We start from the raw sequence: 24,117 nt of genomic DNA on the forward strand, positions 1-24,117 counted from the left end.
GTCAACGAAGTGCGAGTATCAGGCGGTGTGAGTCGAGCTATTCGAGTATTTTTCATCGCGACGTAAAAAATACCTAAAATAATAACTTTTAGAATTAATATAGAAAAACAAAGACAAAATTATAATATAAGAAATTCTTTCATTTCATGGATAAGGAAAGTTAAGACTTACCTTTTTTTTTTTTTTTTTTTTTTTTTTTTTTTTTTTTTTTTGTTCCGGAGTTCACTTCCTCCGAATAAGATTTCAAATTTTCTTACCCTTCTTGACCCTTTCCTCTCCTTCCCTTCTCTCAAACAGTCCGTTAATGATCATAAAGGGCTCAATGGTGGGAGATTTATGTTTACCCGTAATCGATCAATGGCGCTACAACATTCGAAGGCATCTAACTTTCAGATATTTCACCTCATTTATTTTTCAATTTCCGCTTCTTATCGCATTCAAAGAACACTGAATTTCAAAAAAAAAAAAACAATATTATTGATATCATGTTATATTTTAAAAATCAACATCATTTTAGTATGGTGTAAATCCTAAAATCAGTATTATTGTGGTTTTGATTTTTAAAAACTAACATGTAGTTCTTAAATGCAGCATCACAATGAGACTATTCTAGAGATAAATACGTCCTTTAAAAAATTTAAAAGATAGATGTGAATTTTAAGAATTTCTCAAGTTGTAGCCTCACATAGACTTGGCGACATGTGCATACGCATTTGTGATGCTGACAAGAACAAATCAAATTTCTTTCACATAGTAGTCAATTTTTGAGATGGATCAATCTCCGTAGCTTCTTGAGATTCTAAATTTTCGATCAGTCTAGTTGTTAACGCATGAAGTATTGTCATCATAAAATCTAGGGTTCGAATCTCGACAAAGTTAAGGTAAATGTCTCCCTCATGTGTTAATCACTATTCCAAAGACTAATAATCGTCCGTGATTTACCTCCTCCGTGTTGGACCTGAGACGGATTGACGGAAATACTGGAGACGAACGTATTCACCTTTTTACCACCTTGAGATTCTGAATTCCGATACCAAACAAATTAGCCGCACTGTTTTTTTTGTCGGAGCACATTTCTATAGTACATGTTATTAAAGTTGCCATGATGAACAAGGACAAACCAATTTGCAATTTTGCATCAAGTGGAATATAAGGCCTGGTACGATGTCAACTTGGCCTCTCATTTTCGTTTTATTTTTGCTGGTTGAGCTGAACATTGCTGGCTGGTATTCCCATAATAGGTGAATATAAATTACATAAACATTGTATAAAAATTTGGGGTAAAATTATCTTGATGTTCAAATTACTCATGATCATAACGGCACAAGAACATTTATGAAGAGCTTAGCTGCAGGGATTGCATCAAAGGTTGAGAAAATAATTTACCAGACCTTGCAAAGCCTGCTCCCTCCAGTATTTTCCACAAAGTGATGTTGCGAAAGGTCAATTGGCAAAAAAAAAAGAGAACTGATAATGCTACAGTTGGTTGACAGATGAAAACTAAGATTGCTCAATGGCCAATTGTATAATTATCGAAGCCAGCTACAAGAGAGAATTATCGATCATGTGGAATATAACATCAGATCCATCTGAATTTATCAAGTAGGTCTTCACCTGTAGCAAATATAGTAATTTTGCATTTGTCAGTTTTCAAAAATAAGTCGTCTGTTACTTGTGTTCATGTGGATTATGAAAACTTAGAAAATTTTGCATTTGTGAATAATATTATGAATATCACAGATAATCTCCAGCCTACATTCAATAAAAGAGACAATATTTATAGCCATTTATCTTCTTTATGTATGAAATGAATAAATCTTAATTCTAGATATGTGATAGTGACAATTGACAAGGCATTTGGGTACCTGTATGGTACTGTGAGCAAAAAACCTCTGTTTACTTCCACGGAAGCTAACATCTACTCTTTCCCAAGGAACTCTATTCAAACCATCAATCATTGCATCTGAAAAATTTTAACTTTTAAGTAATGCCAATAAATGAATATCAGAAACCTGAGGAGAGGGTATTTGGATGACAGAAAACAGCAACTAACGACGTTCATAATTTTGAAGCATGATTTTGTAAATGTACTACTATAAGGCCATCACTGTGCAGACAAAAATTAAGTACAACATTATTCAGGAAAGTTCGCATGACAATTTTAGGTCTTAATGCTTGTACCTTAAGAGATCTAGATTAAATGCAAACCCTGCTTTCTTTAATCAAAGCAACTAATGTTCATGATTAACTAAAAGATCATATCCTTCTACTTTTGTGGCTACTTTCAAAGCAAATGATTGTTTTTAGTTGCATGTTTAATGTTACAAGACAGACAATTTCCATATTGACAGTGCATTAAGAAGCTACACATGAGCATATTCAGTTGTATGTAGGAAACCAATTCTTTCACCAAATCCATTCATCTAAAGATTTCAAAATTCTGATATACATTGGTGGGATTCCTCCTTCAATCAAAGGGATGAAAAGTTTGGAGGGGATGTCGTTTCATGGTTTAGAATTCTATGATTCTGTCATATTGCTTTGATATTGTATACCTGTGAGTCATGATTATTTGATGGAATTTTAAGGTTTTTGCCACAGTATTGTTAGAAACTAGGACATTCTATGTTCCATTATCTTTATGGTTGAAAAGACATTGTGTCACACTTTTCGCATTGCTTGAACATTTTTTTAATTGTCATATAAAGAATATGTAAGCAACTTATAATTAGGATAAGTCCGAATATGCATGCTATTTGGTGCGGATTTAACTTGAATGTTATCTTGCTGATGAGCTCTATATAAGATCATCTCTTAGCAATCCACAGGTCATTTGGACCACTTTTGATTACCTTAAGATAAGTTCTTTGGTCTCGCTAGTCTTATATTCAACCATAATTTGCTCTAACTTCTCTACATTAGGAGAGTATCAACATTGCTATTAATTGGATAAAAAATTAAATCCAATGAAATAAACAAAAAATTAAAAAGTAATAATTAGTGATGAACCTTCCATATCATTAATAGTCCTCAATTCTTTGGTGGTTGCCAGAACATCCATCTTAGGGGCATCAAAAGTTGTCGGTTTTTCGACATAAACAATGTGTGGATATTGGCTATTTTTCATGAAATCTTGGCGCTTCAGCAAAGACACACAATTAGATCTGACCAAATCATATCAGCAATACAGATAACAATATAATGTTTACCTTAGGAAGCTCATGTTGACGCCGTATTGATGATGTCTTCCTTCCAACGATGACTAAAGTTGAGTTAAGCATTTCTCAAATATACACATTAGAAAGTATGCGCTAATGTTATAGATCAATCACGGTAGCAATTGAGGTTAAACAAATTATACTACTGGATGGAAGAAGTGGATACAGTCAAAGCAAACATTCGAGTATGCAACGCGGCGCTTAAAAGATTGCAAAGCAGACCTGGATATTAATACACAATTTAATTATTGAGATTTTAATTCTTAACAGGGAGGGGAGAGACTTAATGTTTTTGGTTCTAGTTAAGCAAAGCTCACATGAATTGAAGATTTCCACAGTCATTGACCATCTGAACCAGAAGAGGAAGTTTCCCATCATCTTGGTCTCTTAAAAATTGATGCTTTCCAGATCTTCCAAGAATCCAACAGGTTCGGTATGCCCACTTTTCTAACTTATAGGAACCTTGAAGGATTGGAATCTGAAAATTTCAAGCAATCATCACTTGGAAAAGTGCATCATCTAACCACAAATTACTCTCCCGTTGATAAATAGGGAAACCTACCATTGGCCTTACAAGTTGTTCTGCAGTTCTTTATATTCAGCTGAGATTTCCTTTTTAATATTGATCAATTATATCAAGTACTTTAGAAAAAGAAAGGAAAACAAAAGAATGGAATGAATAATTAGGTAGCTAATGAAGAATTGAATATGACATTGAACAAACAAGAAGAGATTGCTTATCTAGCCAGTTAATCAATTCAGATGTTTATAAAATTGGTATGTCAATATTATCTAGATATCTTACACAAAAAGAAACTGATTTGGTTAGTACAAATAATCTCATGTTAGAACTTTAGTTTGATTCTTTATCTTTGAAGATTTTCAACGTTCTCAGAATTGTTTCATTCAAAGTTTCAGCATAAACAACAAGTGTTTGAAATGTACCAAATTTTCTCAGCTGACCAGAAACAGATATCAATAAAATTAGTCAATCAACTCAAATCATTTGTGTGCTTAGCCCATATAAAGAAGTACAAAGCTTGTGAGAATTGGAAGCCAAAATAACTACTATCACAGGTTAGTTGAATTAAGTGGAAACAAAGTCGATATAAAATATCTGGCAACCGTATGACACAACTTGGATGATCAAAAGAAAATCAATTCTTACTTAATAAAGTCAGATCATCCACTTAACACCCGGACAAAAATTTAGGTACTAAAGGAAATCACCTGTTTGTGAAATCTTAACCCAAGATGAGGCGTTGCAAAAGTGATAAAATTGATTGGCTCAAGTCCAGCAATCTTGCCATCAATTTTTTCATCCACAGACTTCACTCCTGCAGGATGATATTCAGATGTACCATGTTCTTCTGGACTAAATTTTGGTACTGCACTCTCACATAATATACCAATTGCATATCTTGCAACCAAACCCCCAAGTGAGTGCCCCACAAATGATATCTTTTGAAGAAAAGGCTTGCTGGCAACTATTGACATAACCTGATATAAAGACTTGTTAGTTGTTGAAATAGAAACTTTATAGTAGAAATACAACTAAATGACAGATAATCTTGCAAATTTTGAAATAAATCTTCTTTTAGATAACGAGGTGATTGATATTTAGGCTCCCTTTTAGTAACTGAGCAGCATAGACTAATAATGGTGGTATCTATTATACAAGGAAAAAGGGAGGGACAACCTCTTTTGCTAATCGTTCTCCCATTACATCAACTCCATGGAAAGTCAATGTTGAGTAGTTAGATTCACTGCCTGCAGAAGAGTGACGTAATGATTGGATTACACATAACAAAAAAAATGAGCCCTTGAATTATTTCTAATGTATATCTCTATCAAGAGAAAGGCACATGTTCTTGTGTAATTAAACAATAATAGGTAATCAATTTTGGCCAAATCAATGATCATTCATGATGGAAAAGGTTACCTACCTGATCTCTAATTATCAAGAGTTATATATTTTTAATCATATCTTGCCCTGACTATTTTAGCTGTTAGCCGCCTAAATAACTTGTTTGCAAAGGAATTATCTCAGTAACAGTTGCATGAATTCAAACAATATTTCTCTAAATGATTGTTGATTCTCTCCCTCATTTGATGAGGATTTCCAATTTCTTTCTTGCCTGATTTGGATCACTTGTTTCACAGATATATAACTAATTTTAAATTCTTGGTTTTTAGATGTTAAAAATTGTACATAATCATCAATAATACAAAGAGCTGAAGATTTATAATATCTCCATGAAATCATGCATACCTACCCTCTCAAGCATACAATCCCCGTTAACTACTATTTTATACACATCATCAGGCAATATACACAATTCTGGAGGTTTTAAACATGTTCCATCCATTCTTCAATGAAAAATTATATACTACCAAAGCAAATAATAAAAGATGGTGGACCCCAATGATATAGTTGTATATTGAAACTAGTGTTTAATCACCTAGTCTAAAGGACTTGCATTTATATGATAATTTGAAATTCAGCTCTTGTCATTCCAAATTTAGGACACAGAAGGAAAAACTACTCACAGTGCACCATAATATTCTCTGGGTGTCTTTTCCCGAATTGTTTGGCAGCATACTTCCAATCTGCAGCACTGCAAGGAAAAGACGAGTATGTCAGATGAAAATTACACGCAAACTGTGTTTCAACATTCAATAAACGAGCATCAGATATCAAATATCAAGCAAGCCAATAGTTCTGACTAGGGATGAACGTCAAACTCTAGGGTCCGCATGGATCACTAAAATCCGTCTTTCATCATAAAGCGCGAACTGCAATTTTCACTGCCCCCTCCCCTCATTTTCCCTTTTTTTTTTTTTTTTTTTTGCATGTTTAAACTTTCAGTTATGCCAATAAGATTTTGTAAAATTTGTCATATGAGAAATGATAGCTTAAGGAGTAAAATTTTATTTGAAGCTTAAAAAAAAACTGCACGGGGAGGGGGCAGTGCCTGTGGGGATAACCGGAATGGACTAATAGCAATTGGACGCCATCTGCACCGAGTCCGAACCGCTAGATGGAACCCATCTCTGTGAGGCCGACAAAACGGTATTTTGCTTTTACCAGTTCGGGCACACTGATTGCAGCTGAAGCGGCCTCGTGTGATAGAGCTCTCCTCCCGAATTATTCACGATAACATCAGACAGAAACGCACGTCAATTCATTCCTCAACTCAAGCCCAAACGATAGCGTGAGGTGGCGTGCACTAAGACGCCCCTGTGAAAGCAGCGCCCAAGACAACAAAATTAAAAGAGAAAGCAAGCAAAGACACAAATTCGTTGGGCACAAGGGAAAACCAGGATAAGAAATGATGGCGATCGGCGTCTCCAGGAGAAACACACCTTCCGACGATGCCATTGACCATCACCACCAGATGCGTCGGGAGTGGACGATTTTCTTCTACCCGTCCATCCTGCACGGGAGGCGCGGCTGCTCGATCCCGGTACGATTTGAGGAAAGTAGGCCAACGGAGGTAAGACCGCGACCGCAGCCTCTTTCCTCTCTGCTTTCCCCCATTTCCGCTCTCCGCATCCGATCTGCCTTGCGCCATCTTTGCCGATTTCTCCGTTATCGTTCACGAACTGGATCAAATTCGCCGATATCCGGTGCCGAGGTCTTCGGCGATTTGATCTCGATCTGCTTCGCTGTTATATCGCGCCCGGTGCTTCGCGATACCTGTTCTGTTCGAGTGTTCTTGGAGAAGCGAGCAGCCTATCCCCTGTTTAGATTAAGACAGACTGTCACTTCTCCAACCGTGCCTTCCCACTGCATGGCCACTTGACGCTTGACACGTACTCCACTCCTTGTCAGTTTCGGAAGATTCAACTGCGGCTATCTCTTAGTTATAAGACCTAATTAATAACACAATAATACCTCTTTTTCAAAAAAATGTCTTTTATAAAAATTATTTAGACCTCCGACCGATCAAGCTAGAGGTTTCAAAATTTATCTTTTTATAAATAATTATTAGGTCTTATAACTAAGTTTCTTTTGCAGTATATTCATGTAATATGTTATACTTAACTAATATATCCATTTTTTTCAATGGACTTAGCCATATGAAAATTTTTTATGAACATTAAATACGGCATGGTTTAGAGATAATCAATTGGACCGATGAAACCGTTTAAATAGAAATTGAATAAATTGATTTTTTAATTTAATTAAATTTATTGAACTTTTTAATAAAAATCGAATAAATTTAACTAATAAAATATCAATTAATTCATTAAAAATAATATGATCATTTTTGATAAATTAATTGATTGTTTTTTATCAATCAAATAATTGATAGTCCAACCGAATAATCGATTGTTAAACAATCTCTTTGATTTTTAAAGTCTAACTCTTACTCTCTTAGTGATCATTTTCATTTTTGATTTAATTGGTGTTATCGAATTTGAACTTTTAAAATTGAGAAAGAATTGATTTCATCAAAAAAATCAATATTTAAAAAATAAAATTTACAATTAATCGAATCCAACTTTTTTACTTTTTTAGTTGATTACAATTTAATCAACTTTTACTTTTACTCGCCCCTAAAACAAATATGACCATTTAAAAAATAAATAAAAAATTAAAATTTGAATCGAATGAATATTTTATAAATCAATGTAAAATAAATAAATAAATAAGAAATATTATAGTTGTTTGAATTCATCAAGAAAAATAAATTCATATTTCTACATAAAAATTGTCAAATCCCAACTAGAGTTAATAAATATGTTAACAACAGAATTCATCCAAATCGAATAAATTAAATTTTTTTTCGAACAACCAAACCAACTGAACAATAAAACATCGATAAATTCAATTAATAATTAAATTAATTGATTTTTTTTCTTCATCGTATGATAATCAACTGATTATGTACAACCAAGTTGGACAGTCAAATATAGAGCATTCTCTCAAATATAAAGTATTCTGTTTGGTTTTTGAAGTCTATCGTTGACTGTCATTTCAATCAACTATTAAAAACTGACAATCAACTTATAATATCGATTTAATCAAAATTAGACTTTTAAAATCAAGACGGACCAATTTGATCAAAATAAAAATAAATAAATTTACAAATTAATGGAACTGAACTTGTAACTTCAGTAGATACCGATCGATTAATTCACCTTAACCAACCTTTTGCTCACTCCTTCGCTACCTTCAACTCTGCTCTTTTGACCATGCATCATTCCGCTGTTGCCTCCCCGCCTCCGCGGCCAATCCGCTCTTCTGCGTGTGCCTCCTTGTGCTACACTTCCAGCTTCTATGTTAGAACTACAGACCACCTCTACTACCTCCACCTGTGCTACTTTCACCTCCCTCTTTCTTCCGTTGTTGCTCGACTATTGCTTCTAATATTAGAACTACTAGAGATGATCAAGATGCTGAGGAGAACTATGTTAGTTTTTCAAGAAATGCAAAATAAAATAGTTCATCTGACAGGAGAAAATGAGAAGTTAAGACCAACTGATTGAACGAAGAAAACGAGAGAATTTCTAAAGAAACTGAAATTAGCAGTCTATTAAAAGATTAGTTGTGGCAAAAAGGTGAATACGTTCGCCCCCAATGCTCCCGTCAACCTGTCTCAAAGTTAATACAAAAAAGATAAATCACGAACGACTATTAACTTTTAGAATAATGACTAGTACATATCTATTAAAAGATTAGTGTGTATTGAGATGAAGGCCAAGTAAGCAAAATGTTGGTTAAATCAAATTAATAGATTGAACCAATCAAAATTAAAAGTTGAATTTAGTTAAATCGGGATTTTTTTAAAATTTTTTTTTTGGATCTTATGAAAGTGTCGGTGCATGTGCCAATCCTTCATTTGTAATTTTGGGTCTTTTGAAAGTGCATGATACATAGGTTTGCTTGTAGAAATCAAACTCTTCTTTGTCTTTGTGAAAGTGTAAATAATTTTTGGTCTTGTAATTATTTATATAAGCATGCATGAAAGTACATGTTCAATCTTAGTGAAAAAAATAGATAATTAGTCTATTTACTATAATTAAAGATTTCATTTAAAGGTATGCAATCTATAAATAATGTCTCGAGTTTAAAACAAAACATTCTGAATTGATAAAATAAAGAATATTGGACCGTGCCCACTCAGTAACTCACATGATACCTTCATAGTTAATAAAATTTGCGAGGTATTAAATAATCATACGCACAGAGTATTTTCTTTTACAACACCATAAATAGACGTAGCCACGAGTAGCAGAGTGTACAGCACCCGGCACAATGCAATTAATAATAATACAGACGACGGCTTACAGGCTTATTGTTAACCTGCCCAAATAAATATAATTATATTACTTGCTTAGGACGAGGTCTAATTAGGTTGTAGGTACCATAGCTGACCTCAATTCAAGGTCCGAGACGACAGAGTTCGTCTCACATGAAGTACTGCCCGTCCATGTACAAAGCAGCGTTTGGAGCATGATAGCCATCCATCACCACGAACTGCATGTCCTCCGAAGGCTTCCAATGCCTCTTCCTTTGATTTATGAACCAGTTGTTGATCTGCTTCAAGTCGAGCCCCGTTGATTCCGCCAGGGCCACTTTCTGCGTCTCCTGTTCATTCGTAATTAACCATGCATAATTCAAACATGTTCACTTGCAGCCGCCTCTCTGTTCAAACGTGTTACTTACAGAAGGGTATGGCCATTTGTAATGAAGTTCCCACCAGTTGAGCAGCTGCTGCCGTGCATCCTTCGGGAGCTTGCCTTTCTTCTTCTTCTTGGACAGCTCTTGCCTCAGGCTGCTCAGATAGCCACTGTACTTTTTCAGGAGTTGGTGCTTCAGCTCGCGGTCTTCGACGGATGCGTCCAGCTCTGGGAGTTCGGTTTCGTCTCCGCTTCCATCTTGATCGTCTTCAGAAGAGCAAATTCCAAACTTATCATCTGTGTAATTATTAGTATCCCAAATGGTGAACCCAAAGATATGTAAAAGAAAGAACTAATGTATGTGTGGAGAATAGAGCTCATTGACCACATGGTTTGTTAATGGCGGATGCTGAATTAAAATAATATGCTAGCTCCAACACAGAGCTAAGGAGTCATGACCAAATCGAACTCTGTAAATTGCTTTCAAATTATTGGAAAGTTAAAAATTATTTACTAGTCTCCATAATGAAATTAAAGGTATGATAAGGAATATTACAAATCTATATGCTAGATAATTTATGTTGAAATTTAGAAATCTAAACAAATGAAATGCATAAAAAGATATAAAAAAAAAGCTGGTTGATCATATGTAGATTCCTTGGTATTCAACCATTCTTGATTGCAAGAAGAACTAAATTAGATTGAATATGGATAGGATTATATAACAAGAATTGAATTTTGGAATTTAATGTATCAACAACCATCATACATATTGAGTACATACATATAATATACATATGGCCAAGATAAATAAACTATAGAAAGGAGAAATGATTATATAAAAGTGTATATATATTTTGTAAATTTAGGTTACTAGCAAAAAACATTATAACAACAAATTCACATATTAAGTGCAATAATTTTGATTTTTGTCATTAAAAAAAAGTATGGTCCAATTAAACAGCAAGAAATCTGTTATTAATTATTCAAATATATTGCAATTTAAAATACTTTTGGCATTAATGGATTTTTTTTAATAAAAAACCAGTGTTCAGTGTTCAATGTTAGTGTTGAGCAATCAGTTCAAATTCAAACCAAACAAATCGACTTAACAAATCAAATTGTTTTGGAACTAACCAAACCAACTTGAACTTTTCAACACAAACTGAACAAACCAAACCAATAAAAATATTGATTAATTCAATTTTCAATTAAATTAACCAAACTTTATATATTTCTATCTAATTTAACTTTCTATTTGGTTAACTCAGAATTAGGAACTTAGGTATCCTGATTTAAGAATTTTATTATAAGATCTGACTTATTTGGTTTAGCCAAATTAGAAGTTTTATAACTAAACAGAATTAACCCAAACAACATATATTTTTTAAAAAAGAAAATCTAAAATAATGGACAGAACTTCAAAATCCAGTTCAATGAATTCAGTTTAACCAAGCTTTTACTCACCACCGGTTGTATTAATTAAAACATTTCATCCAAAAAACTACTTAATCACGCGTTTTCTATAGAAAGAAGCATGAGCATACCAAAAAAAGAAAATGCAACAAACATAAAAAAAAACATCATTCCGTCAAAAAATAAATTTATTACCATGGCCATAAAACAATAACGATTAAAAATAAAAGCCTAAAGATAGAATATATACTTTCAAGGAATAGAGAGACATACATACGCTCATTAAACTTAGCTAAGAATGTCAAATTGAGTTTAACTATTGCAAAATACTAGTAGTCAAAAAGAAATACCAAAAATCAAGCATCATCAAGGAGAGTTGGTAAAATCTTGAGGAAGAGTCCCATCTCCAAAGAATGGAGGTTTAAATATTTGTTAATTAATCATATCCATAATAATTTCTTCATTTCCTTTAATTAGAATTGATAAACATTGATATTTTAGACGGTGGTGTTTGGTTTATGGGTTTGGGAATGAGGGAATGGATTCATTCCCAAATCTTGTGTTTGATTGATGGGAATGGAATCAAGATTTTGGAATGAAACCCAAAAATTTAGGTATGGATGAAACTCACCCTCTCCCTTGGGTTTTGATGGAATAGAAATATGAATTAAGTTCTAGACAAAAATACCCTTAGTATATTTGTTCATTTTTTTTTTAATTTCACTCTCTCTCCTTGTTCTCTCTCATCATATTTTCTCTCTCCTTATTTTATCATCACACTTTCTCTCTCAACATACTTTCTCTCTCCTCATTCTCTCTCATCACACATTCTCTATCATTTTCTCTCTATATTCTCTTCCATCATACATTCTCTCTCTTCATTCCCTTCCATTACACTTTCTCCTTATTTTTTCATCATACTTTCTCTCTCATCGCACTTTCTCTCTCATCGCACTTTCTCTTTTCTCAATCTCTCTTATTATACTCTCTTTCCTCATTTTCTCTCATCATACTTTCTCCCTCTTCATTTTCTCTCATTAGGGATGGCAATTTTCCCCGCGGGTTTGGGGCCCCGCGGGGAAAACCCGAAATGGGGATGGGGATCCCCGATTTTTCGGGGATGGGGCGGGTATGGGAATACTATCCCCATCCCCGAACCCGCCCCGAATATATTATTATTAATATTAATAAATAATAATATGATTTTTTTTAAAAAGTATTAATATTAATATTAAAAATTTTGAAAATATTATTATTAATAATATTATTAATATTGATATTAATATTAATGGTTGGTGATGAATGATGATGATATATGTTCTTCAGTTTAGGAATACTTTCATAAATCATATTGTATAATTACTTTAAAAGGAACAAATAATTAAGTGGAAAAACTTGGTCTAACAACTCAGATCATTTTGTACTCTTCTCATTCAATTTCGCTGATGCACAAGGAACCTGAAAGCTCAGCCCATGTTTCATAACTTGTCGTGACCAAAGTTGTTCTCTAATTCGGTTCAAATACTAAATTTGAGAATGGGGCGGGGATGGGGAATCCCCGAACCCGTGGGTTCGGGTTCGGGGAATCCCCGAACCCGAAAAAATGAAAACGGGGCGGGGATGGGAATGGCAAACCCGCCCCCGCCCCGCCCCGTTGCCATCCCTATCTCTCATCACTCTCTCTTTTTATTTTCTCTAATTACACTTTCTCTCTCTCCATTTTTCCATCACTCTTTCTCTCTCCTCACTTTTCCATTTTCTCTCATAATGCTTTCTCTCTCTTCATTTTTCCGTCACTCTTTCTCTCTCAACATACTTTCTCTCTCCTCAGTCTCTCATCATACTTTCTCTCTCTTCATTTCCCCCATCACTCTTTCTCTCTCATCGTACTTTCTCTCTCCTCACTCTTTCATTTTCACTCATAATATTTTTTTTCTCTTCATTTTTTCCTATCACTCATTCTCTCTCATCAAATTTTCTCTCTCATCATACTTTCTCTCTCTTTATTTTTTCCCAACACATTTTCTCTCTCATCATACTTTCTTTCTCATCATATGTTTCTCTCACATTCAACTTTCTCTCCCATCTAATTTTTTCTCTTATTTTCCTATAAGGGTAAAAAAAGAAATTTAGGTTCATTCCGATTGAAAATATTTAACTAACCAAACATCATTTTTAAGAATGATACCCAAGCTCATACCCATTCCCATTCCATAATATTATGATACTCATTCCCATTCCGATTTCTAGGATTTCTACCTTTTTGGATTCTACCATATAACAAATATCAAAGGACATAATTGTTAAAGTAAATAAGATTTATTTAAAATGGATCATGAAAAAGAAAAACCTGACTTTTATCGCAATAAAACAAATGAGAGAATTGATCTTGGATTAAATATAAAACTCCATATCAATTTCCATATATCTAGTTAATGTTATGATATTGACATGCGTGATAATTAAATTGCTTTTTATATATATATATATATATATATATATATATATATATATATATATATATATATAATATGAAGTGCATTGAATAATGTTGACTTAAGCTGAACAAAAATCTTCACCGGTAAAAAATATTCCATGAACATCCATATAGAAACCAGCTACTTTAGTTGCGCCAAAGTCTTACAATAATTTCAATCCATAACTCATAAAATCATTCTTCATTCTCGTGGTTCAATGTTTCCGATCTTGTAGATTTAACCAAATTTCAGCCAGAATTCATTACACTTAGTTAAAATCAAGAAATTAAAGAAGTGGCTCGCCAATGTTTAAAGGAATTTGCCATAAAGTTCAACATCGAGTTAATAAACAGATTTGGAATTTCACTAAAACATCTGACCGTGTTGGATATAGACAATCGACTTTTTACTACAACGTGCTGTCGCTCAAACGTAGGACGGATTCCTGAGAAGAAAAGCCGTAGGACGACAGACAATAATACAAATAAAAAGGTGGGGGGAAATTGAAAGCGTGACAACATGAGCATCCTATGCTCCCTGCGAATACGAGATATCCAAAATGAGGAGGGGGAGAGAACAAATTATGTGAGAAATATTTAAATAGTAAAAATAATAACAATGTCGGTTAAGAACATGGGGAATGATTAATCGATTATTCTCGAGGTAGAGGGAGTCAAGGCGCATGTTCTCCTTGGAACCCTAAGAACACAAAAAGCTACTAGCTTTATGTCAGGCTTCTTCCTACTTGTATAGTTAAGAGGGGGGGCCGCGCACACTAACAAGCGAGGCGTCGGAGTGTGGAAGAGGAACGGTTTTAAGCAATAACTAAGCGAGAACTCTGAGATGGCCAGAGTACCCAACGAAGCCTCGTAAAACTAAACCCTATAGATATATATAAATATAACCACAAGCTACTTTCCCATCCTCAACCGGAACATCTAAATAGTGACGACACATTCGACTGGAAAGTGGTAATTGATTAACGATAGGTGTACGTGATGGTGGTGGTAGCAGTAGAAGAAGAAACTGGTAGGGTGTGAGCGTGTTTGAGCAACTAATAATTAATTAATTAATTAATTAATAGGGGGGGGAGTCGATCGAGCCGGCCACGGAAGATCTTTCGTCTCAGCTTTGCGTGAAAGAAGGGATTCTTCTCGTAAAAATGCACGTACTTCGCCTTCTGACATACGGCAGTTGCAGTGCGCGCATCTCCATCGCCTCCCTCCCTAGCTCTCTTCGCTCTTTGGAATCCATGGATAACTACGAATGATCATAATAGATAACTTAAGAAGCTACCTGCCGTCAAGATGCGAAGGGAGGCATCGGAGAGGGAGAGAGAGTTGAGCTGTGACTCGACCCTGCGGAAGAACTCCATGGCCTCCTGTAACGGCCTCGTCAGCTCTTCCCTGTATTTGACCAGCATCTCGTGGTAGGCCTCCTAACAACAGCACAACACAATTTAGATATATAGATATTACATGTGGAGATGAAGAAAACAAGTCGATTTCCAAAAATGGAGGGTTCGGTTGGGGTGTTGGATAATTAGGGCACCATGAATTGGTCGAGCTCGGGGTCGGTGGGAGGGTCCTGGCAGATCAAGCTCGCCCGCTGCCGCATTTCCAACTCTTGCGCTACGGCAGAGAGCCGGTCTACCACTTCCGGCGGCGCTCCGATCTGAAAAAATAATTATAACAATAATTAATTAATTAATTAATTAATTAAGCACTGGATATATAAAGTAATTAAGAAAGGTAGCTAGCCGAGCTAGATCAGTGAGCGAGAGCGGTGCCTTTTGGCAGTCGATGTAGGCGGCGAGGAGGCTGGAGTACTGGGGGTGGGAGATGATCTTGGCCTTGATGGCGTCGACGTCGGAGGTGGGAGGAAAATGGGAGGAGGAGGCTCCACCGAGGCCGACCTCGTGCTTACCCTGCTGAAAGAGAAGTGAGGCGGAGGAGTTTTGGCGGCCGGCGAGGAGGGCAGCGGTGGGGATGCCGCAGCCGCCGGCCTTGTCGAATATGGAAGCATGAGCGGTGGCTCCGGAAGTAGGTGGAGGATGAGGAGCCGCAGCGACCATTGCAGCGTCATGATCAGTCGCGGGTTTGGAGGCTGTGGAACACACGAGGCCTCCCCATAGATTGCTCCCCAGCTGAGAGAACTCCTCCATTAGCTAGCTTAATTACCTTCCCAAAAAGGAGTGGTAGTAGTAGTAGTAGTAGTAGTACAACTATTTGGGTTAGGTTTCTGATACTAAAGCGAGGAGGGCAAAGCGAACGGTGAGATGGAGGGAGAAAGAAGGGGAGCAGCAAACCCTAGAAGGGGGTGGGGAAAGGTTAGAGAGTGGGCAAAAGACCAGGAGAGAGAGAGAGAAAGCGTGATGGAGGGGTCGGCCCACGTCAAATCATGGAGTGATTAATGTATTTATAGATTTGCAGTCATTGATTAAGCACGTAACGCAGATATGATGAACCCTAATAACAACGTCGCAACATTATCAATCGATAATGCAAGTCCCCGTGATCGATTCTTAATCCTAAGTGACAATTAATTCAAGTTAGTGTTGCGGTGTCATTGATCTTCAGAGACTGCTTCTACATGCTGTTCTTTTGTTCTTCGTTGGGACGCGCGTTATTTACGTACCCTGAAAAATTTCCGGCGTGGGGCCGACGTGTCAAGCCAGACGACACTCATGTGCTTTGGAACTTGGGCAGCGGTAACTTGAGTCGAACAACCTTTACAAATTGCATCACGTCTTTTATTCTTTTATTTATATATATATATATATATATATATATATATATATATATATATATATATATATATATGAACATCACCTTCTTAAATGTGTTTATTACTTTATGAATGTTCGGTTGTGCTACGTAACCTAGATTCTTATACTTTGTCTTGTAATTACGGCTTAATCATCATGAACTTTTCGTTTAAAGTTCAATGAGTCAAAACTCAATGAAAACGACGACTCTAATATAATTTCTTAGATCATGATGATTTTCTAACTCTTGCACAATTAATTAAACTAGCAAATACCTCATTCTATTATATTTTGGTTGTGCGTGGTTGCAAATGGACCAGGTATTTAGAAATACTTTATGACCTTGAATATCTGATTGTTGAATATTTTTCCATATCATAGGATTTCTGCTCTCATGCGTTGTTGTAAAAAAAGAGGAAAGTGTCATCCATTTTTTAACTTTTTAAACCCTAGCTATAATGGAAGCACGATCCATGTCTACATGGTAGATTAAGTTACGGGTAGCCAAGTTGTTTATGTGCATGAATTCAAATCATGTCATTCACTGTTATATCAAATATGCTTCTTTCAATTATTAAGTGTTTTATTTGATTGACACTTTGAAACAAATGATTAAATTGATTGATGATGTCAATACATAATATGTTAAAAATATGAAAAGTAATATATCTCCACTCTCTTAATTTGCTCCACTAAACAACTTTATATAATATTTCATGTCTATCTTACATTAAATCAATCTGTTTGAAATAAGTACAACATGCTAAGTTATGATCACATTGGAAGAGCTATCAAAAGTAAATTGGCAAAAACTTCCAATCCGTAAAGTTATTCCACTTTACAAGTGATTTTTTTTTATAGGAGGGACATAGATTAGATATTTCTCTGATTTAGGGTTTAGGGTCATAAAAGTATATATATATATTCTCTATATTGTTTCCATTCAATTTAAATATAAAATTATATCTTTTTGTTCAGATTCAATAAAATTAAAATTTTAATAACTTTTAATCCATTTTTAATTTTTTATATTGTATAATAAAGTAAATATTTTACCTCTTTTCTTCCAAAAAAGTAAATGGACAATATGCTATATTATTTTTCTGTGTTTTTTTTTCTCTTTCTATTTATTTGTTAAATATTTTAATTCCCTAATGGACCCAGTGATACCAAGAGCAATATATACCCATCTTAATTATGTTCCAAAATTTGAAATGGAATGATACATTTTGAATAACACTATAAATAATTCTTGCACATGTTTTGTTAAGGGAGTACAATTGAGAGGTGTAATTATATATGTTGTCAGTAGAAGTCCAAGTTGAAGTAAGGCTAAACCCTACTGAAGAAATACTCATGGAGAACAGGAAGCTAGCTAGCTATCTACGAGATGGGAATAAAGTTGAAAACATGATGATGGGAAAGATGCAAAGCATTTGTGGATGATATATCTGATATGACATTTTGTCTATATCACAAGGAAGCTAGCTCCTCATCTTCTTCCAATCTACAATCCTCCACTCCCTGCATTATTTTTGCTGTCCATCTCTAGGAATGAGCTATCTGCTAGCGTGTTCATCTGCAATCCGCAATCTGCAATCTGCAATGGCACTGTAATTAATATTCTTTCCTGCTGTACTTTCTTTAATTAATTGTCGTTGGTTTAACCTGCCACAGTAATTTCTAAGCTCCTGTTTCGTAAATATAAAGATAAGTTAACAATATACGGAACTAGAAGTATTTTGAAAATGTTGAATGCCTGAAAAAAATATATACAAAAAAAAAAAAATTGGGTGGCAAAATAAAGTTTCACTTTAATAAATTCATTAATGTGGTATGTGTATGTCAACTGTATTTTCTATAATATATGTTATGGAAAAGGAGATTAAACAAGAACATTAAATATATTTTCCAACTCTATTTCCCGTGACTCCATCTATTCAAAGCTGATGCTGAAGTTGCTGGCAAAAGCAAATTGAAACCATTTGGCCGGGGAATAACTGAATGGTTCATCCTCATAAATTTATTTATTTATCTTGGTTCACTTCACTTTTCTTTTGGACACTGCACTAATTATTGATTTGTTGTTGCTTCCCTCGTCTTCCTCTAACTAAAGCCAAACAATAGTACTTTTAACTTTCACGTTCAATCCTCCTCCCATGGCGATATATATATATATATATATATATATATATATATATATATATATATATATATATATACTGAATATGCACATAATGTAATTTGTAATTTTTTATTGCATTTTAAGTAATGTAAAATATAATAAAATCCATTTCTACGGATAAAACATGATTTTATTTGCTTATGTAAAATCTAGTCGATGGAGATAAATTTTATTCTAAATATTATCCGATTTATTCCACCAATTAGTACAGTCGCTGTGAGACCTGTTGCACTTACAATCAATACAATGCAACGATCGTACAAGATGTCTGTGTCGAGACCCTGATGGCCAAAAGTTGGGGGTTCGTTGAAAATATCAAATATTATTTTAAATAGGGGAATTGTATTTTAAATATATTAATTATTTTTTATAAAAGATTTCTGTGATATCATAGATTATTACATACGTTGGAAACAAATTAATTTGGTATACATTTTATGTATGCTACGACTGCATTTCAAATTTCTATTAAGGTTGTTTGTATTTTTTTCATGGTATATACTCTTGTTCTTTGTTTTAAACTAATATTTAATGATCGGGCACATGCCGCTCTGGGCCAACACAGTTCAAAGCCCATCATAATTTCAATAAATTTCAAGGTTAACAAAAATGGACGCCTACTTAAATCCAGATTCTCTGTCTGAAATTATCATTCCAGGCCCTTTAATTCATTTCCTGGCTAGAAATTATTTCAAGCCAATCAACGACGCGCATGGATTCTTATTCACAAGTACGGTGGCATGGCATAGGGGAGGTTTTGAAAGGAGGAGGTATATTAAGCAGTGAAGGATGCTCCATGACAGTCAGATACAGCTCCTCGTCACGTACGTAAAACCCGAGCATCGCGGCACTGAGAGATTAATATTAGCACGCACGAAGCAGCGCGATGTCTGTGCTGTCGTGCAAGCCGCAGACTGCCGGCCATGATCGAGAGAAGCGAGAATGGAGGAAATCAGAATCGACGGACCACCTGCATGCGCCTGTGCCGGCCCAGTCCAGCGGGGAGAAGGTGACAAGACTTGTCAGTAATTGGCAGCAGGCATCCATCGCGTTCAGCGGCCGCCTTCGCCACTTCCCCATGCCACCATGAGACATTGCATTGTTCCTTGGATTGTTCTTCCAACTCCACGCCCACAACAAGCTGGAATTCCCCGTGGCGGCGAACCAGCGCAGGCGGCAAGATTGGGCACACGGGCAACGCTCGGCTTAGCACATGTGTCCGGCCGGTAACGCTACCCGACTATTTTATACAAATTGATTAAAATAATTTCGATGTTTTTTATATAAAAAAATAGTTTAAGGTATTCTGATTAAATTTTAAAAATAATAAATTAACTAAAACAATTCATTCTTCAAATTTTCAATAAATATCTCTAATTCATGCTCTTATCTCTCCTTAGGACAACTCATAATATAATTGATCCGGACATCCATCCTAAGGGATCATGGGTAAGATGAAGGTTAAAATCAAGCTAGTCAATGTCCCTGTATCACCGTCCGGTCAGGCAACTCACTTGTATCGACCGGGATGAAGAATGACTGAGCCGATAGGAATCCGATGATATCACAGCTCGGTCACGTATCGAGCTTCTAACGCTCAGAGAACCATGTACAGGCGAAGCATGAGCCGAGCGGCCGGCTCGCTCGGACTCACATCGAACCTCGGAATCGGCAAAACATAATCACAACCGAGCAGACTATATTTAGACACAACTCCTCCGCTCGGCACGATAGCAGAGCTCGGACAGTGGGATGTTGGCCGAGCGCACTACTACAAAATGAGCCTAAGGTATCACTTTGGGAGCAACACTTTAGTAAATTGTTGTCATATATTAAGTTTTGGAAAAAACACGCAACACTTTCAAATAAGTGTTGTATTATAACTAAAATGCAACACATTTTTTAGAAGTGTTGCAGTTGATATTAGAAAAGGTAACACTTTTGTAAAAGTGTTGTAATAGTGTAGGAATATGTGACACTTTTTAAATGTGTTGCGGTAGTAGTAATATTTGTTGTAATAGGAAGAAATGACATGTTTATTTTTCGTAAATTGCCCACAACACTTTTGCCAACACTATATAATAATTAAATAATAAGTGTTATTAAAGAAATAAACTTATAGAATTTTTTAAAATTTTTTAGAAATTTTTAGAGATTTAAATAAAGTTCATAAGATATGTTTCAATTACAAGGAGAGAAATCTTATTTGGATAATAATTATGTAAGATATAATGCTCAAATAATAATTAAATAATAAAGTTATTTGAGAAATAGTGAATTTTTAAGAATTTTTAGAAATTTTCTAAGATTTAAACAAAACTCGTATATGATGTAGATTAAGGAGATTAATTATTGGGATATGGAAAAGTCTATTTAAACTATCATATTTAAACGTGGAAATGATTAATTTCCCTTGCCCTAACCAGACGCCGCTTGTATGTTTTATTTCTTTTCTTTATTTCTTTTCCTTCGTTTCTCCCTTGCCCTAACCCGACGCCGCTCCTCCCCTCTCCTCTTCGCGCGGCCGCCGACCTCTATCTCCCCACCCGATCGTCGCCGGTGAAGTCCTCAGCCGGCAATGTTCTTGTGACCTCGGAGCTGTAGCACCGTCTCCTCCCACGCGATGCCAACTGACGAGCTCTCCCAATCTCTTCATCGCCGACCCTCTTCCTCTGTGGTCTCCGCCGTCGCCGAGTACAGTCGTCGCCCAGTGCAGCCGTCTCCGGAAGGAAGGAGCAACACCAGCCTCCGCGTGCCTCTACCCTAGTGCGATCACCACCTTCTCATCACCGCCCCGATCTCCTCTTCCCTCCCAAGCCGCGCACCACCGCCTGACGCCGCCACCCTCTCCGACCACCGTCCAGTGTCGAGCCCTTCCTCTCCCCTTGCTGTCGTCATGAAGCTCCCGGCCAAGATCCCCCAACTGCCCTATAATGGCCGAACAGCATGGTTCCGACCACAAGAAGGTAGGTGGTAACGTTTAAGGGTGTTTCTTTACTTGTCCGATCACTGGCATATTGTAACCAGAGCTATGTGTTCTGGATAGCAGATCAATAATCGCGATGAATTCCCATTCTGTATTGGGTCCTGTCCACTCTTTGCTGGCCAACGATTCCCTATGATGGTGAGGGCAGCTGGGCAGAACGAAGCTTTGTGCCTTGGCGTGGATGTAAGGAACAGAGGTTGTTTCTCATCTCTATATGAGATTGGTTATTTGATTATGAATGTGGTTAGGCTGTGCTTAGTATTTGATTTAGGGAATTCTTATTTCTCGGATGTATGGATATGGATACATTACTGATTTGAGGTGATTGTTTGGATAGCAGTGGCTATGTTGATGAATTCAGTATGTTTTCATCATGAAAGAATGCTATGATTTAGTTGCTTGAAGGTAGCTTTAACTAATGTTCTCTTGGAATTGTCATCACCTGCTACTTTTCAATCCATCTATGAACTAAATTTTATCCTTCAACAATATGAGTAGCTCTAAAATTTTGAACTATCCCTTTCTTTTATCCACCTGTTATGTATAAGACTTATTTTTATTTTTTTTCACTGGTTGAACTCTTAATGGTTGGAAGTGGTTGAATGTTTGCCATGTAAGTTTAAATTAACTTATTTTTATTTATGTATGAATTACATGGGCAATAAAATTATTTGAAAAGACACTTTGAACTTTGCATGTTCACTTGGAAGTGGTTGTGAATGTTTGCCATGTAAGTTTAAATTAACTAAATCCCCGGTCCTTATTTCCATTAATCATAGAAAAGCATTTCATTTTGACTATGGAACTTACCCACTTGCTACAATTTGATGCTTGAGGTTTAGTTCTTCCTGATGTGGTTTTGTTGATAACTATTTATTATTACTATTGACTTTGCAAGTTTGATGCTCAATTATATAATTGACTTTGCAAGTTTGATGTTCAATTATATAATTTTTTGCTCTGAATTATGCTAAGTTTATCATCCAATTGCAAATTTGTAGCATGAGAGATTACTTGGATTAGTAACATGTGAGTCTTTCATTGTGTTTGTATATGTTTTACCTCTTGCTCTTCGCTAACACCCATTTCACTACTATTTCTTTTTTTTTCCAGAATTTCTAAGACCAATGTGCTTTTGCATGCATTTTTCTCATTTAATAGTACTTAGTTTATCATTCTTTATATGGTTGGTTCCTAGTTGTGCTATGAGGTTTGGTACTTCTTTGCAGTTGCTTATTTTGATATGCTATCATTTTTAACTCTCATTGCAGTGTGTATCGCCAAATTTGAGTATTCTCATACTAAATTTAGTAGATGTTATTTTCCAGCTGAAGGATGGTGGTTGGATAAAGTGTATTTAGATATATTGTCAGTTGAGTACAAAGGTTATTACTTTTGCTACTTGATCAAATCTCTATTCTTACTTTTATTGTCCATATTGTGATGCTTTTCTTGTAGGCAACAAGCATTTTGGATAGCTAAGCAGCTGTTATAGTTGGGAATGAGAATGAGTGTTACATTTTGGATACCTATGTGATTTTTTTAAGGCAAGCAAAGAATTTGTATAGTTGGCTTTTTGTAAATGTATGGTTGCCTTTTTGGGGAGATTCATGAATGTATTAATTGGTGGCTTTTGTATAGTGCTTTAGTTGGTGATATATTGTAGATGTCAATTGTTGGATTTTTTATAAAATTCTTAAGCAGAATATAATGTGGTATAATTTTTGCAATATAATGATCATATTTTGAATAATCTATTTTTATACAAATGTGTTTGATTGGATAATAAAATTGCATTATCAATAATATATTGGTGAAAAAATAAGTGTTACTATTAATGGGTAAAAGTGTTAGGTGAAAAGTTTAATAAAAAGTGATGCATTTAATGGAAAAAGTGTTGCATTATTGGGTTAAAAAATTGTAAAAAATTGTTGCTATTAATAGTTAAAAGTGTTGCAATTTTTTAAGAGTAACAAAAGAATAAGTGTTGCTGGTGAAAGAAAAAAGTGTTGCATATAAAGAAGCGTTGTCTTTGCTATATATCGTGACAGTTCAAAAAAGTATTGCATAAAATGGCAAAAGCGTTGTGTTATATCTAACATGACAGGACCTGATAAGATAGAATGAAAAGCGTTACCTTAGGTATAATGCAACATTTATATGGCTAAAAACAACACTTTAGGGGTGATGTCTTAGCCTCAATTTGTAGTAGTGGCGGACACTCCGCTCGGCCCAAGGACAAGATCACCCGGATGGCTGAGGGCTGTCCGAGTGGCTCTCTCGCTCGACCCATTAACAGACAAAAGGACGATCAGGCGATATCCTCTTGGGAACCCATGCCACTGACAGACGGCATGGTTGACGACAGGGTCAAGTAGAGGATCGTACAACGGAAGCTATATCAAATGTTTTAATCAAGTGGCCCAGGATGTTCCTTC

The 24,117-nt window shown here is 35.5% G+C and overlaps 2 protein-coding genes across 7 annotated transcripts; both read right to left on the bottom strand.

Annotated features, from left to right (window-relative positions):
* Positions 1-1,266: 1,266 nt before the first annotated feature.
* Positions 1,267-7,091, bottom strand: LOC122035049 (lipid droplet phospholipase 1-like). 5 transcript variants are annotated; one of them, XM_042594414.1, is made up of 11 exons: positions 6,585-7,080; positions 5,769-5,836; positions 4,918-4,988; positions 4,628-4,718; positions 4,449-4,555; positions 3,536-3,696; positions 3,385-3,440; positions 3,210-3,262; positions 3,010-3,139; positions 1,866-1,963; positions 1,267-1,614 (listed from the first exon to the last, which is right to left on the bottom strand). In XM_042594414.1, the coding sequence occupies exons 1-11, from the start codon at positions 6,791-6,793 to the stop codon at positions 1,543-1,545; spliced, it is 1,116 nt and encodes a 371-aa protein (XP_042450348.1). In that variant the 5' UTR covers positions 6,794-7,080; the 3' UTR covers positions 1,267-1,542. The 5 variants fall into 5 exon arrangements, with proteins under 5 accessions (XP_042450348.1, XP_042450349.1, XP_042450347.1 ...); XM_042594415.1 differs by adding an exon at positions 6,194-6,459 and having other exon boundaries at positions 4,449-4,718; positions 6,585-6,726; XM_042594413.1 differs by having other exon boundaries at positions 4,449-4,718; positions 6,585-7,078.
* A 2,284-nt stretch (positions 7,092-9,375) lies between these two features.
* Positions 9,376-16,119, bottom strand: LOC122034474 (homeobox protein knotted-1-like 6). Of its 2 annotated transcripts, XM_042593738.1 has the most exons (6): positions 15,531-16,119; positions 15,293-15,415; positions 15,038-15,179; positions 9,895-10,145; positions 9,604-9,816; positions 9,376-9,531 (listed from the first exon to the last, which is right to left on the bottom strand). In XM_042593738.1, the coding sequence occupies exons 1-5, from the start codon at positions 15,903-15,905 to the stop codon at positions 9,637-9,639; spliced, it is 1,071 nt and encodes a 356-aa protein (XP_042449672.1). In that variant the 5' UTR covers positions 15,906-16,119; the 3' UTR covers positions 9,376-9,531; positions 9,604-9,636. The 2 variants fall into 2 exon arrangements, with proteins under 2 accessions (XP_042449672.1, XP_042449673.1); XM_042593739.1 differs by having other exon boundaries at positions 9,376-9,816; positions 9,895-10,115; positions 15,531-16,117.
* Positions 16,120-24,117: the final 7,998 nt, after the last annotated feature.

Source organism: Zingiber officinale, chromosome 11B, assembly GCF_018446385.1.
Source record: "Zingiber officinale cultivar Zhangliang chromosome 11B, Zo_v1.1, whole genome shotgun sequence".
NCBI lineage: Eukaryota > Viridiplantae > Streptophyta > Magnoliopsida > Zingiberales > Zingiberaceae > Zingiber > Zingiber officinale.

What these genes read in the sequence shown, in the direction of transcription:
- LOC122035049 (XM_042594413.1), bottom strand. Translation starts at nt 6,793, where the DNA reads ATGGCGCAAGGCAGATCGGATGCGGAGAGCGGAAATGGGGGAAAGCAG. An exon ending in AGAGAATATTATGGTGCACT is followed by an intron (nt 4,989 to 5,768) that starts GTGAGTAGTTTT and finishes ACTCTTCTGCAG; the next exon opens with GCAGTGAATCTAACTACTCA. An exon ending in CTCGAATGTTTGCTTTGACT is followed by an intron (nt 3,263 to 3,384) that starts GTATCCACTTCT and finishes ACTCAACTTTAG; the next exon opens with TCATCGTTGGAAGGAAGACA.
- LOC122034474 (XM_042593738.1), bottom strand. Translation starts at nt 15,905, where the DNA reads ATGGAGGAGTTCTCTCAGCTGGGGAGCAATCTATGGGGAGGCCTCGTG. An exon ending in CCTACATCGACTGCCAAAAG is followed by an intron (nt 15,416 to 15,530) that starts GCACCGCTCTCG and finishes TTATTTTTTCAG; the next exon opens with ATCGGAGCGCCGCCGGAAGT. An exon ending in ACAAATGGCCATACCCTTCT is followed by an intron (nt 9,817 to 9,894) that starts GTAAGTAACACG and finishes ACGAATGAACAG; the next exon opens with GAGACGCAGAAAGTGGCCCT.